The sequence below is a fragment of the Pipistrellus hanaki genome (genome assembly GCF_964339955.1).
Source record: "Pipistrellus hanaki genome assembly, chromosome: 10".
NCBI lineage: Eukaryota > Metazoa > Chordata > Mammalia > Chiroptera > Vespertilionidae > Pipistrellus > Pipistrellus hanaki.
In genome coordinates, this window is record NC_140512.1 from 55,105,728 (window position 1) to 55,121,987 (window position 16,260).

The 16,260-nt window shown below is 35.1% G+C and overlaps 1 protein-coding gene and 1 long non-coding RNA gene across 3 annotated transcripts in view; one reads left to right on the forward strand and one right to left on the reverse strand.

Moving 5' to 3' along the window:
- KLHDC10 (kelch domain containing 10) overlaps window positions 1-16,260 on the reverse strand; it is a 42,903-nt gene that overhangs the window by 24,512 nt on the left and 2,131 nt on the right. Inside the window, exon 2 of one of the 2 annotated variants that reach the window (XM_084897653.1) lies at window positions 3,090-3,176. The exons of the other annotated variant lie outside the window; for it this stretch is intronic. Within the exon in view, the coding sequence (XP_084753779.1) occupies window positions 3,090-3,176 (87 nt within the window). The remainder of the gene's footprint in view (window positions 1-3,089; window positions 3,177-16,260) is intronic. 2 annotated transcript variants of the gene reach the window in all.
- On the forward strand, window positions 9,782-15,298 carry LOC311629523. The gene is made up of 2 exons (XR_014796215.1): window positions 9,782-14,621; window positions 14,820-15,298. It is a non-coding gene; the product is annotated as an uncharacterized lncRNA (long non-coding RNA).

Sequence of the window (16,260 nt, forward strand, 5' to 3'; positions counted from 1 at the left end):
CTCATTTATTTACTGTCACCACCAACAAAGAGAAGTCGAAACGTACTACATTTTTAGTTCCATTCTATTCCCTGTCAGTGGCCTTATAAATAATTCAATTCTACTCAAAGGCACTGTCCCTGCCCTTATAGAGCTTACAGTCTATGGCAGGCATACACAAGTAAACAACTGTAATTCAGGGTGATAAGTGCTATGATACAAGCGGGTACACAGGGTGCCATCAGAACAAAGAGATGGGCCTTCAAAGACAGTTTCCCAGGAAATAACTCTTAAACTGAGTGTTCAATCTAAGAGTTAATCTCTATTAACCACTGTTATTGTGGTTTGGGGAGATTAAACTAAATGTGTCATATTTCACCTCAGTCTGCTCCTCCATCCATCTATATAACGCCTTGTGGCTAGCACAATGGTCCACACAGAAAGCTAGAAGCTTTCTTAACTTTTCCTCCTCTTCTTCAATTAGTCAAGTCTCAACGAATTCCACTTCCTTAGATTTCAAATCATTTTCCTCTTCTCTATTCCTTCTACAACTGCCTTACTTGTAGCTGCCATCATTTCTCATCTTAATAATTATAATCACCTTGTAACTGGCCTTTCAATTAAATTTCTTCACTAATTGAAAAACAAACAGATCCTGAAAACTCACATTGGGTGGTACCCACTTGATCTGGGCCCTCTCCAATCTCTCTCCACACTCCTCCCCACTAAGCGGAACTTCCTGCAGCTCTCTGAAAGGCCATGCTGTTTTTGCCTGATTGCCTTTACTCCAGCTGGTTGGCCCTGTGGTTTGAGATGTTCCAACACTCCCTTCCTAACACCCACTCAGCCTTTAAGTACATCTCTTCTGAAAAGTCATTCTAATGGCCACCCTCTCTCCATCCTCCACGAGCTGGGCCAGGTGCCTCTTCTGTATGCTCCCATATCATACTTCCTCATCAGGACACTTATCACAAAGAATTGCACTCAATTTATTCTGTAATTGTTTCTTTCCCTGATTCTCTATTGAGCTAGAATAGCGCCTGTTAGTTAGAAGGTAATCAGGAAATACTGAACGAATGAAAGGATGAACGAACGAACGAACGAACATAGTTAAGTCTGTGAAAGCTGATGCGATAACTAAAGGAGATAATGGTTACGACAGAACGTTGAGGTAACACCCACCTTTATTGGGTAGGAAGAAAGAAGCCAGTGAAGGAAACAGAATGAACAATCAAAGAAGTAGGAAGAAAACATCTGGGATTGTACAGTAAAGTAACCCAAAAGAAGAGAAATCTAAGAAGGTGCAAGTGGGTCAACAGCATCAAACAGTACAAACAGGTCAAAGAAGGTGTGAACTAAGACAAGGTCACTGATTTAGAGGAGTTCACTGGTGACCTTGATATTGCTGAGTTTACTCCTGCCTCCTTTTTGGTACTGTCAGAGACTGTCTTCCTCAGCCATTGGTTGAGGCAATTTAGGGCTGACAAAATAATCAAAGGTATAAAACTTACCTGTGCTAATCTCCTTTTTTCCATGATTAAAAAATTGAAAAACAGAGAATACACAAAAGTAAATCCCACCATCCAGATATAACTACTACTTCCTTTGTATTTTTTTTGTTTATATTTGTACAAAAAATATTATATTAAATTGTATATCCTAATTAAACAATTTCTTAATTACATTTTAAATTTAGTCAGCCTAAGTTAGCTTTCTCATTGTAAATCAATAAATTAACGTTCTAATTTATAACACAAAAAAAGAAAAAGATGTTACAGAATTAAATGTGTCTCCTTGGCCATGTGTGTGCACTATGTTATTTTTGTCACATAACACTAAAATTACCTCTTAATTTGTATCAATAAGATAATTTATTGATGCTAAAAGGAAGCACACCACCCTAAGTATCTTATCTTGACCCATTTAAAATAGATTTTATTATTTTCAAGTTCTGGAATTTGGCTGTTAAAATAGGTAGGTACTAAAAACATTTATAGCAGCTGCAAAGATGTTTTTTAGTTTTTAAAAATATAATCTCTTTGGTTAAAATCAGATACACTGATTTATAAATAACTTAATAAAGTCTAAATTACAACATTAAGCATGCTTATCTGACAATTTGTTAATCTAGAAATATGTGAACCAGAGTTTTCAATTCTCTTCTGAGATTTTCTTTTTTCACTATGGAGTATTTTTTTTGTGTGTGTGGGAAAATATTAAAAATAGAAGGTATCTGGGGGGAAATGGGAGACATCTGTAATACTGTCAATAATGAAAATTTTCAAAATTAATAAATAAAAATAGAGGTAAGAATTACATGGTCAAAGAATGTGAACATTTTTAAGACTTTTGATACATACTGGCAAGCTGAATTCAAAAAGGCTGTGTTAAATTTACACCTTCTAAAATATATGGCCTTCATTTTCCCATAACCTTGCCAACACTGGGTATTCTTGTTTTTAGTCTTTAAAAATCTAACAGGTGAAAATGATATCTATTATTTGAATTATCATGCTTATAACAAGAGTGAAATAAATATTTGTTCATATTTATTGAATTTTCTTTTTTTAATCAACTGATACTCTTTTACCTATTCATGTTATTTTACCTACTTGTCTAGTGGGCATGGGTATTTGTTTTTAAACTGTTGATTTATAAAATCTCTTTATATATCCATAATATTAACCATTTGTTACAAATACTTCCCCTTACATCTTTTTATTATTTTTTACCATAAGAGATTTTAATATTTTAGTCACATAAATTCTTCTTTCCTTCGAATCGTGTTTAGAAAACTATTTCCCATACCCATATTTTATAAATTATTCAAAGTTCTTTTTAATATGGTTATAGTGGAATAATAGTGATATCAGTGAGATCAATTATTTATATTATCTAATACACATTAAGTGATTCTAACTCCCTAAACCTTAATTACAATTCCAACAATGGTCAATATGAAACATAGGTTTCAATTTGCTCTAGATTTATCTCATTTCAATCTTGGCTGTTTAGACAATTTTTAAAAACCAGAGTTTTGAGTTTATAAAATTCATTCCAAGTTCCCTTCAACCCATATGAAGCACAGATCTCTTGCTAGGCACACCCACCTCTCAGAAACCTGTTAGGGATCCTTATGATGGGACAGGACTGAACGAAGCGCCTCCTAACAGGGTCCCACCGTATTTTCTTCTTACCTGCCACCACAATCATCAGCAGTGAGTCAGACACATACAACACAGGGCAAATAATACATAGTTACTGCAGTTACAAAGACAGAAAAACAGGAAACAAAACAATACTTGAATACAGAAAGAAGTGATGTAAAGTAGCATTTAACCCTGTTTTAGGAGTCAAAACAAAATTAAATTAATATATAAGCAGTGATGAAAGTTTTCAGCTCATCCCCAAAAGAATACAATTATGTACACCCTTTTTTCAGAATTCTGGGTCAAAAGAACATGCATTCAGTAATCACCAATGCCATCTTGTGGCAAAAATTCACCACAACCTTTACAAACAGATTAGAAACAGACATTTTAAAAAGTCAGTGAATGTAAAAAAAAGTACTGATTAAAATTAATTAGGCTCCTGTTCTCTTCCAGGTTTGGTATCCTTTTACAAGTTCTATGGTTAAGAGGGTAAAATAAGGGGCGCCATTCTTTAAATATGAAATAATCTCTTGGCACTTCCACCGGCCAGGGGTGAGGGGATTCGTCTGCCTTCCCTGGGAGCAAATTAGCGCCACCTTAATCCAATTAAAACTTGTTTTCTTGTAAAATAAGTGGGAAACATTACAGAAATGTGAAAGGGTAATTTTGTTTCTACCCAAAATTTTGATAGCTCCCAAAGACAGCTCTTACTAGCAATAAAAATAATTAACATTTGTATAGAATTTAGAGTTTACAAAGAGCTTTCACACATCACTTCATTTGATCCTCACAACAATCCTGTACAGATTCAATGGCCATTTCATTAAGTACCTGCTATGCCTTGAGTCCTAGGTGAGGCTTTAGTGTAAGGAAAGAAAGCTACAACTCCTCCCCTCAGGAGCTCATGGTCTTGTGAGGAAGGCAGATGTCTAAACAAATAATTTCATTACAGTGAAGTAACTGCCAGAACTGGAGCTACAGAAACTCTTGGAGGAAGATATCTTATTTTACAAACAAGGAAGCTAGAGGGAAATAAGTGGCAATGCCGCAGTCAGGATTCAGATCCAGGCTGTCTGACTCAAACCTTTGCCTTCTCTCCATTATACCACACTTAACCTGCCTCACATTTCTTAGAAAGCACATAGTTTTTTGGTCTGGACAATTGGAATATATTTAAATGTTCATCAGCAAGGTCTGGTTTGTTTAGTGCAGTACTTGTACATTGAGATACACAAATTCTGTGTAATTAAAAAATGGCATTACCTGCACTTGTGTACTTATTGTGAAAAAGACAGGCTTGTGGGCAAGAAGAAATTTATTTTGCAAAAAGGGTTATCTTTTAATCCTCTAAGTCTTTTAAATCAGTAGTTCTCAAATGTTGATCTACAGAGCACTGATTGACTAAGGTGAGATTCAACAGTCCAATACAAAATGAGAAAAATATGAATAAGGCAGTGAGTTTTTTTAAAAGCTAAAATGTTCCAATTAAAAACCTTTCCATTTTTCAGAGGTTAGAAACATTTTGTTATTAAGCATTCTTTATTTTATGAGATGGAGGTTGTAGGAAGTGGTAGTTGGTTTTGTTTTTTAATATCTTTCTTGGAAAAATAGAAAATTTGCAAGCCTTGTGTATCCCCAAAATACATATATTTCTAAATTTACAGGTTTATGATATTCAAAAGCCTGTAAAACCACAGGTTTAAATCAATACAATATTTGTTGATTACTCATAAATCCAACATTGTAAACCACAGACTGTCAAAGGATACGTAAGATGTATAAGAAACTTCCCTTGACCTCAAGAAGCTTATATTCTAATTAGGGAGACAAGACAGACACATAAAACAATTATATAGCAATACAAGACAGAATATAACAAGTGATTAGCATAAAACTTGACATTTTTATGTACCAAAAGCATTAAAATGTACATACCCTTTTACCCAGCTATTCCACTTCTAGGAATTTATTCCTAAAGAAACAGTCATAGATGCATGGAAAAACGTAGGGACAAAGATATATAATTTGTGATGGTAAAAAAGTAGAAATACTTTCAATGTCCAATGATAGGGAGGTGGTTAAGTATGCCAAATAAACATACTTAAATATGTCCATATTCTATGTAACACTAAAAAGTATATACAAGAATATTTACTAACATACAAAAACATTCACAATATACTGCAAATGAAAAGTGCGAAGTACAAAATAGTACTAGATTATGACACCATATTAATAATGAAAAAATTATTTGCATATATTCATAAAAAATACAGGAAAGATATACACCAAATTTCAATTGTGGTTATCTTTGGGTGGTTATTATGAGTGCTTTTTGTTTTTTTCTCCTTAATGCTGGTCTTTATTTTCCAAGTTTTCTCATTGAGTAGGTATTACTTTTGGACTGGAAGAAAAACAATACCATATTACTTTAATTTTGTTTTAAAGCTATGGTTTAAAAAAGACTATAAAGAAATATACTGAAGTGTTAACAGTGGTTGTGACTGGGATTAAGGGTTATCACTTCTTTTATATTATCCAAAAAGTCTATGACATATTATTTTATACTAGAAGAATATTTTTTAAAATTTAGAATAACAGTGAGGGAATAACAATGAAAATTATTGAGCCAAAGCTGTAGTCAAAATCCTTTTCTGATGTTTTCTCAGAGCTCTGTCAAACGTTCTTGGCCTGTTTCTCCCTTAGCAACCAACATAAGTCTCTACAGGCACAGGCTAATGTTGACTCTATTGAGGTTATTTAAACAAGGTAGACACTGACTTCGGAACCCATGTTTTCTTCCTTCTCCCAAAGAGCAGAAAACAAGAAAAACCAGCAACATCACAAATATATGCCTTTCCAATTTCATGTAAATATATTCCTGGTCTGAAGTTTTGTTTACTGAAGTTTTCATTGTTATATATTTAAACTGCCAATCTTCATTTATGATTGCATCTACTCTTCAAAACAAAAACCATAATTTATTCATTTTATAAATAATTCATTTTTTGCTAGATTAAAAAAATGTTTTCTTTATTAGATTTACTGCACTAAAAATATAATCGTTGACTATATGACAAGATGGTAGGCTAAGAGCACTGCAAGCAAACTTCCATTAACCCCACAAATAACAAAAATGCTGTTTTTAAAAAAGTCAATCATCAAAAGAAACCAAGAAATGTCCTTAGTGAGCTAAAACTATGAGGAGTCACTGAGAGATGAAAAGCTGTCAGAATCAGTTTGGAGGAGGAAACCACAATCTTACATGCCCAGAGCGGAGAGCTACTGCAAGTGTTGGGTCCTCCGTATAAACTAAGCCCAGAGGTGGACAGCAGGAAGAATGAAACAATGTGCAGAATTTACCCATAACTGGCTGGAGGGTAGCACAGAAGTCACAAAGCAGGTCAACCTCTCCCACCTGTTTTACCTCTTTGGATCAAGCATTATAGAACAGAGGTATAAAGGTGTCACCCTGCCAGAAAAACAGTGAGTATAAACACTTGGATGAGATACAAGACAGAGCCCTGGGTGGGCATTAAACCTGAGGCCGAAGAGGGGACACTCACATGAAAGAAGACTGATAACTGGCACACTCCTTCTCATGCCTATTCCATCACTCCCCACAGTGAATGGAGACCTGCTTGGATGGTACAGAAATCATCCTACAACACTACAAAATAACCCAATCAGTTTCCTTACTAACAACTAAATTTTGTATCCTAATTATACTGAAATAAAAATTTACAGTAATAATCCTCTCAAGAATCAGAGTACATTGTTTGGTCTTTTCTTGCTTATTGGATTTCTTGCACTCTAACTCAGTATTCAGAGAATAATCTCCCTGAGGGAGAGAGAAAGAGAGAGAGGAAAGACTATGTACTGGGTAAATGCAGATGTAGAAGCCTAAATAGGAAAGACAGATTTTTAACCAATACATTTTAACAATGCCTGACGAACTAAAATTTTGCAACCTCACTCCTTTAAGGAGCACCAAAAATAGGTAGCTCTTCCCTATTTCCGTAAGTAAAACTAAGAAACTAAGCAGAAGGAAATCCTCAAATTCTAATGTTAACGATTATACTGAGAAATGTCATTTATTACTTTTACTACTCATCTGTTCCTTGATTAAAACTAGAAAAGTAATGTTTTGAAAGTGAAAACACAACTGTTCTTTATGAACTCACTTCCCCTTCTCTCAAGTCACCATTTTCTGTTGGCAAATGCAGTATCTTCCAAGGCGATATCTAGACTTTACTAAAGGTAATAAAAGCTTGTGTTCGACTAATTCTAGCAAAAGGCAATAAGGTGTTCACTAAACAACAATTTTTTAAACATTTTTTATAATTGATTTTAGAGAGGAAGGGAGAAAGAGAGAGAGAGAAACATCTGTGATGAGAGAGAATCATGGATCAGCTGCCTCTTGCGCGCCCTACACTGTGGATCAAGCCCACAACCGGGGCATGTGCCCTGACCGAGAATCGAATTGTGACCTCTTGGTTCATGGGTCAGCATTTCAAGCACTGAACCACACTGGCCAGGCTCAAATTTGAACACGTGATATTTTAAAAACTGTTTTTAAAACTCTTTAAAAATAAGATACTCTAAAAAATTGATAATAATTATGTTAATGTAACAAGTAGAGAGCCAATAAAAATATCTTAACCTCAAAACTAAAAAATGTCAGATACAAATACTGCCAAAGTAGACATGATGTCTAGTAAGACATCAGTAGGAAGCATTATATTCAGAAAGAAGAGCTATTCAAAGGATAACCTTTGTCAAAGGAAAACATTTCACATTTATAGATGGAGAGATAAGTTCCAAGCTTCAAATCACAAATGATCAGAAAAACTGGTATAGTTTTAAGAAGTTATTTTTCTTCCTGAAAGATTTTCTCAATATTTTGTTTTGTATATGTATGTGTATTTAAAACTAAATATATTACCTCTTTCTAAAGTACCAAGTTTAGAGTGCACTTTAGAAATTTCATATTCCTCCATCAGGTTTGTGGGGTTTTGCATGTTTCAAGGAATGTGTTTTATGTGACACCAAGATGTTTGTGGTTAGCGTTTGATCAATAACACATCTGATTTAAATTAACTGAGTTGACAGTTTGTTGAAACCATATGGCAGGAGCTACTATGGGTAAAAAGGGAAACAACTCAAAAAAAAGCACCATTCAACTCCAAAGATTAGTTGCTTCACTTTTTTGCTAGTTATCATACTTCTAATTTTACTATCTAGTCTTATAGACAATTCAATTATCATATCTCACATAAAGCTTGGAGCAAATTCACTAACAGAATAGCAAATACAAAAGGGAAGAGCATGAGATCAGGCTGGAGTCTAAATGCAACAGGAAGCCGCTTCTGAGCTGGGAAACAATAAGCCGAGCTTGCCTTTGAAGACTAATCTTTTTCAGTCTATAGGAAAAGGAAGACTGGGAATAGGAAATGAACACTGGGAATGACAAAAACATTGTTAATATATTCCAGTTTAAGGCAGTGGAGGCCTGATTACAGTCACATCAGAAAGAAGTGGGAAAGACAGGCAACAGAGAAGAGCATGGATCTTAGAACTACACTGACCATGTTCACATCCTGGCTCTGTCCCTTGCCAGCTATATGGCCCTCAGCTTCCTTCTCTATAAAAAAGGGACAATAAGTCAGTTATGAGTAAAGGTTTAGAGCTAGTACTATTATTAGGGGGATAAAACTTAAGATTAGCTGGATGGGAAAAGTTGAGTAAAATAAAGGAATAAATATAAAATGTGAGTTTTTAAGTTCTATAACTTGAAGAAAATTTTAAAAACACAAATATTAAGAGAGTAAGTTGGCAATACTTATCACTATGTATTGCAGCAATGTTTTTAAATGTAAGACCAGAAACAATCTAAGTGAATTATTGTACGTCCATATAGTGCAATACTTTAAGTCATGAAGAAAAATCAAATCAATCTAATGTGTTAACAGAGATCAATCCCTAAATTATATTTTTAGTTTTAAAAAAAGGTTCAGAAAAAATACGTTATGTTGTACTCTAATTTGTTTAAAATTAAAGATATCATATACCTATGTGCATATATGTGCACATTCTATTTCTGAAAAGATGAGCCAGAAACTCTAATAGATGATACCTCTGGAGTGAGACTACAGAACTAGGGATCTAGGGCAGTGGTTGGCAAACTGTGGCTCATGAGCCACATGCGGCTCTTTGGCCCCTTGAGTTTTTAGCAAAGGCCAACTTAGGAGTACCCTAATTAAGTTGATAACAATGTACCTACCTATATAGTTTAAGTTTAAAAAATTTGGCTCGCAAAAGAAATTGCAATTGTTGTACTGTTGATATTTGGCCCTATTGACTAATGAGTTTGCCGACCACTGATCTAGGTACTAAAGGAAATTTTGTCTTCCTGGTATGCTTTGTTAATGAAAATACGTTTTTACTGACCTTTAGAGAGAGAGTGGAAGGAAGAAGGAGAGACAGAAACATCGATGAGAGAGAAACATGAACTGGCTGCCTCTTGCAGGCCTCCTACTAGGGATTGAGCCCACAACTGGGCATGTGCCCTGACCAGGAATCCAGCCTGCAATTTTCAGTAGACAGGACCATGTCCAACCAACTGAGCACACTGGCCAGGGTAATTAATGTCTTCTAACCTATCTTATTCAAAGGATTTAAGGCAACTATTTGTTGCAAATATTTCTATATAATTGAATTATAAAATGAAAGAAACAAATATAAGGTTGGAGAGGTAAAAAGTGGTAAAGAGGAGATATAGGGTAAAGAGAAAAAACTGACAAGATTTTGGGACCAATTAGATAGGGATAAGCAAAAAGAAGAAATTTGACCACATTTTCAAGTTTCTGGCTTGAGTCACTAAATTGATGAGATAGACATTAAATCAGTCAATATAAGAAGCACAGAAGAACAGATATGGCAGAAAAGAGGATAAAGTTGTTTTGGGACATGTTGAATTCAAGGTACTCATCAGTCACTTGGGTGATAGTAGCCATTGGCAAACGGGCCTGAAAAAGAGGTCTGGGTTGGAGACAGATTTGGGCATTGCCAGGATATTATGATAACAGCAATGGAAAATAAGAGTAAAAAAGAAAAAAAAACAGATATACTCTTGGATACCAATATTAAGGGCAAATAAAAGAAAGCTCAAGAAATAAAAGGAAAACTAAAAGTTCTTTTAAAACAGAGACTGTCTAATCTTTGGATTGTCAGGCTCTATAAGGAGGTAGTCAAAACAAAATCTAGAGAGGTTGGATAGTATGAAGACTAAGAGGTCTCTAAAGGATTTAGTAATTAGGAAGTTATTACCTTAGCAAGAGCACTTGAATAGAACGATGGAAGCAGAAGTGAGACTACAATAGATTGAGGAGAAAAAATATAAAGAAATTAAAATAAACAATTTCAGACTATTTTTTCTGAAAGTTTCACTGTGAAGGCAAGAAGTAAAATAAGACATTGTCTCGGGGAAAAACCTTACTCATGAGATAAGCTGAGAAGAAACAGATTCTCCCTGATAAAAGAAAATATAAACACATGTTTATGAGTAAAGCATTTAAAAACAGAAATTTTAAGAGTGTCAGTGAATGTTTTGTTTGCCCTTAATTGCCCTCCCCTGCAGGCCTGGTTTCTCCCAACTGCTCTCCGTTGCAGGCCTGGGTCCCCCTCAACTGCCCTTCCCTGTAGGCCTGGTCGCCCCCAATTTCCCTCCTTGTCACCCCTAACTGCTCTCCCCTACAGGCTTGATTGCCCCCAACTGCCCTTCCTTGCAGGCCTGGTCCCTCCCAACTGCATCCCCCTGCTGGCCATCTCGTGGTGGCCATCTTGTGTCCACATGGGGGCAGTCATCTTTGACCACATGGGGCAGCCATCTTGTGTGTTAGAGTGATGGTCAATTTGCATATTCTTTTATTATATAAGATAAAATATATAGATAAAACAGAATGACAAAGTGAATGGATTAAGGAATACAAGGATGGTCCGGTAATAGTAAATCTATTAGTACAATTCACTACAATAATAGATCAAATGAGAAAAATTACCTCAGTTGTCATAGGAGCTGAAAAGACCCTTGACAAAATTTACTTCCATATTAAAATATTTTAATAAAATGGTAACAGCTGACTATTTCCACATGATAAATATGTATACTTTAATCTATAGTCAGGTCAAAGCTTAATAGGAAAATACTAACAATATGCCATTAAAGTCAAGAATATGACAAATTACTATCTTGTTGTTTAATATTTTTGGGAAGTAATAGACAAATCAATTTGATAAAAAAAAAATAAGTATGAAAATTGTTAAGGATGAGATAAAACATCTTTATTTGATGATTTTATAATTATTTCAATATAAAACCCAAGAAAAAGAACTCTCTTATTTTTTCTTAAAGATTTTTTAAAAATTGATTTTTAGAAAGAGAAGAAGGGAGAGGAAGGGGAGAAAGAAACATCTCTGTGGGAGCAAAACATCTATTGGCCACCCCTGCGTGCCCCCTCCTACCAAGGATCAAATCCTGGGCACGTGCCCTGACAGAGAATTAAATTGGCAACCTCTCGGCCCAGCTGGTGGGGTTCATTTTTTTATTGTCGACCCAGGAACCAAGAGGTCATTTCTTTGATTCCTGGGTGGGGCACATTCCCAGGTTGCGGGCTCAATCCCCAGTAGGGGCGTGTAGGAGGCAGCTGATTGATGCTATTCCTCTTTCATTGATGTTTCTATCTCTCAATCCCTCTTCCTACACTCTCTCTAAAAAATCAATAAAACATATTTAAATAAATAAATAAATAAATTGGCAACCTCTTCATGCACAGGAGGACACCCAACCAAATGAGCCATACTGGCCAGGGCAACAACTATCGTTTTGTTACTATTTATAGAAAGTATTATAATTCCAAAGTGTCTATGTACAAATTAATACTCAGAAATTAATAGCATTCCCATATTCAAATAAGATAAAAGACATAATAGAAATAGAAACTCTATTTACAATAGCAACAAAAAAAAGAGAGAAAATAACAAGGAATAAAAAAATAAGAAATGTGAAACATTCACATAAAAAAAAAATTTAAGTCTTGAGGGATGCAAAAGAAAACTTGAACAATTAAAAAATGAATTTATACCCTGTTCTTGAACAGAAGATTGAACCTCAAGTAGATGTCAATTATATCTAAATAAATCTATAAATATAATGCAGTACCAATAAAAATACTAACAGCATAGGGTAGGGTAGCTTGATAAACTAATTTTAAGTTTTATGGAAAAATAAACAAACATGAATATTCCTGGGAAGTAAAATGAGAGAGGACTATAATTAAAGAATGAAGTCATTAGGTATAAATAGGTAAACTAACCAATCTACAATAATAAAAGAGAAATATGCAAATTGACCATACCTTCACGACACCCCTCAGCCAATCAGGAGTGGGTATGCAAATTAACCAAAGGTGGGGTTAACTTTCATACACAGGCACCGAGTGGCTGGGGGCAGGGCAGGACACTTGCATCATCACTATGGCAACGACACAGGCATTTTGCACCGCCCCAGCAGCTCCCGGCCTCTGGGTTGCATGGGAAGGCAGAAAGGCAGCTCCAGCCGGAGCAATGGCGATGCTGGCAGCTATGGGAAGGAAAGCCCATTCTTTTTTCTTTTATATATATATATTTTTTTTTTAATTGATTTTTTACAGAGAGGAAAGGAGAGGGATAGAGAGTTAGAACCATCAATGAGAGAGAAACATCAACCAGCTGCCTCCTGCACACCTCCTACTGGGGATGTGCCCGCAACTAAGGTACAACCAAGGTACAAATCGAACCTGGGACCTTTCAGTCTGAAGGCCAACGCTCTATCCACTGAGCCAAACCGGTTTTGACAGGAAGGCCCATTCTTGCACGAATCTTCATGCGTTGGGCCTCTAGTGAAACAATAAAAATCCAATAGAAACCAAAATGTTATGTAGGAACTAAATATACCTAAGGACAATATTTCAGTTCTGTGATAAGTGGGTAGCCACCTGGAAGAAAAGTGAAGTTGGATTCCTATACACCTCTATCTTTACACAACTTATATTTTGTATGGATAAGTGCATTTAAAATATCAGGGGGAAAAACAAGAATTTCATTTTAGTTAGAAATAGTGTTGAAATAGGGAAGACCCTATCTTATGACACAAAATTTAAAATCCAAAAGAGATTGATAATTACAACTATAAAATGTTTTCATTTCTTTTAAAGGTATACTCTATTAAACAAAGTCAAAAGTCAAGTGACAAATTGTGAAAAATGTCTGCAACAATTTTATAAAATTTCCTAAGAACAGAGTTCCCATAAACAGTATTAAACATGCCAATAGAAAAATTAACAAAAAATACATATCCAGATGAATAAAAAATATAAGCAAATGCTATATTTGCATATAAAGGAAAGAAATAAGGTTCTTATACCTACTGAAAAAACATACCTATTACATTGGCAATTTTAAAAAGTTTGATAACCTACTCTGATACCAAGGGTATAGGAAGTCAATACTCCAACACCAATAGTGGAACATAAACTGTGGAGGGCAATTTAACAAAAATCTATCAAAATTTAAATAGTACAAACAACAATAAAAAAAAATAGAAAAAAATGTAAATAGTACATATCCTTTGACCTGCAATTGAACTTCTAGGAATATATCCTAAAGACAGACTCACTCAATGTACAAAGTTATATATGCACAATATTCATTGTACCATCATTTGTATTAGCACAATTGTACACATTTTAAATGCCTAACAAACAAAGAAATGCTCCCATCCTCCTCCCCTCTGCCAACCTCACATCTCTCTGGCGAGGACACACAAAAAAATTATCACTGGTTGCTTCTGGGAAGGAAGCCAATTAACTGAAATCAAACGTGGAAGGAAAACTTGCCTTTTAACACATGCTCTTTTGTATCATTTGGATTTTATATCACAAACATATATCACATTTTAAAACATTAAGATTTCACTATTATTTTTACCCAGCTTTACCAAATGTTCTATTTTCCCTCTTTTTTTTTTTATCCCTTTTCTAATTCCTACATTAGCAATAATGTTTTAACTGTTTCCCCAGCTAATACTGTACATGGTATTTAATCAAACTCACAATTAGTCTTAACTTGGGTTCCATTATCCCCATCATTTCCTTCCTCATGAGCTCTGCCACTGCATACTCCTCTACAAAAAGCCCTGTTCCCTATTCTTTGTGTGCATGGAGATTGTGAGTTAGTCAAAATCCAGGACCAAGAACCTATGAAACTTCTTGGCCTAGGGGCAAACAGTCACTACTCTATTTTAGGAGACAGCAAAAAGAAGAGGCTGCTCAAACAAGGTATCACAAAATATCATTTGTGCTGTCACTATGGAGAGTCCTGTCCACTATTTTCATGTTTAAGAACTTGATTTTTACCCATTTGTCCAGAGTCAGTGGAGCTTCTAGAGCAGGGGTGGGGAATGTCTGGCTCACGGGTCATAGAAGGCCCTCAAAAATCATTTGGCCTAGCCCTGCCAAGGCATTAGGAGTGAGTTAATTAAATGTTTGACCGCAGGCTCATTTTTAAGTTGATAATTTTTATGGCCCTCAAATGATGTTATAAATATCAAATGGCCCTTGGCAGGAAAAAGGTTCCCCACCCCTGCTCTAGAGGAATGAACCACATCAATTAAATTGAATTCAGAAGAAACTAATTGCTTACACATAATGCCAATGTGTTAATTTAGAATTTAAGAATATATATGTATATAAGTAGTTATGTGTATATACATATATCACTTCAAGTGGGTACATATACAAGTGTGTTCCCCAAAAATGTATACACATTTTAACAGCTGATAGCTCAATTGATGGTTTCTTTGTTTTCAGATTTAACCCATTGGAATTAATAATGGCAGCCCAAGTGTGTATACATTTTTGGGACACCGTGTGTGTGTGTGTGTGTGTGTGTGTGTGTGTGTGTGTAGAGTATCAGTTCATGCATATCACGGAATCACACACAAATGGAGAATATACGCAGGTAACCATATGGTGCTATGAGTGTGTATAGGGAGAAAAGAATAAATCAGAAGGTCTGAGAAGACTTCCCTGAAAAAACAGTGTGATCAAGCTGAGATCCAATGGAAGAAACGTAAAATAAAAAAGAGAGAGAGAAAATGGTGTGCAAGAGGGTTCCTGAAGAATGGGATAGCAGGTGCAATGGCTCTATGGCAAAAAGGAGCATAATATGTCTAATTAGGTGGGAAAAGATCAAAGGGCAAGACCATATAATGTAGAATTAACTAGAGAGTTAACTACAAACTGTGTAGAGCCTTTTAGGCCATATTAAGGATTTTTGCCTTATCCTAAAAGCAATGAAAAACTAGTAAAGGGATGTAAACAGAGATGGGAATGCTTACAAATTGCGGGCAAGAGTAAAATCAGAAGACTGCTTAGAAAGCTACTAGGGGAGACCTACGTGATAGATGACAGCAGCATTGACTGGAGTTAGAGCAGAAATAAAATAAATAGGACTTTGTTTTATAAAATATATAGGATTATATAAACAAAATATATAGGATTATACTTGAAATACAAGGGAAAAGAAAATGTTAAAGAGGATGTCCAAATTTTAAATTTGCATAACAACATGGGTCAGAGTGCTATCCCTGGAAGAATGCTCCAGGAAGACCAGATTTTTCTGTTTTGTTTCAATGAGAGAAAAACAGAGAGGAGCTGCACAAAATGTAAGAAAGGGACCTGGGTGCTCATCTGGAAATTTTTGTAGAAAAGAATGAAAAATGGAAAATGGGATTAGATTCAAAGGAAAGAGAACATTAGCTGCAAAAAATCTAAATATCTATTTGTTTATTTTTTACCTCTAGTTATAAATATCTATTTATTTGTTTATTTTTTTACCTTTAGCCATAAAACAGGCCTAGACGTTTCTATCCCTCTCCATCACCTAAAATTTTTTAAACATCTCAAAATAAGGGGGAGGGTAAGCTTAAATGCAATACTTAGGAAAAGAAAGCCTTGGTGTGAAAGAATTTCAAAGTATATATTGTGGTATCAGATGTTTCCAATTCTGAGAATAAAGGAAAAACAGAGGC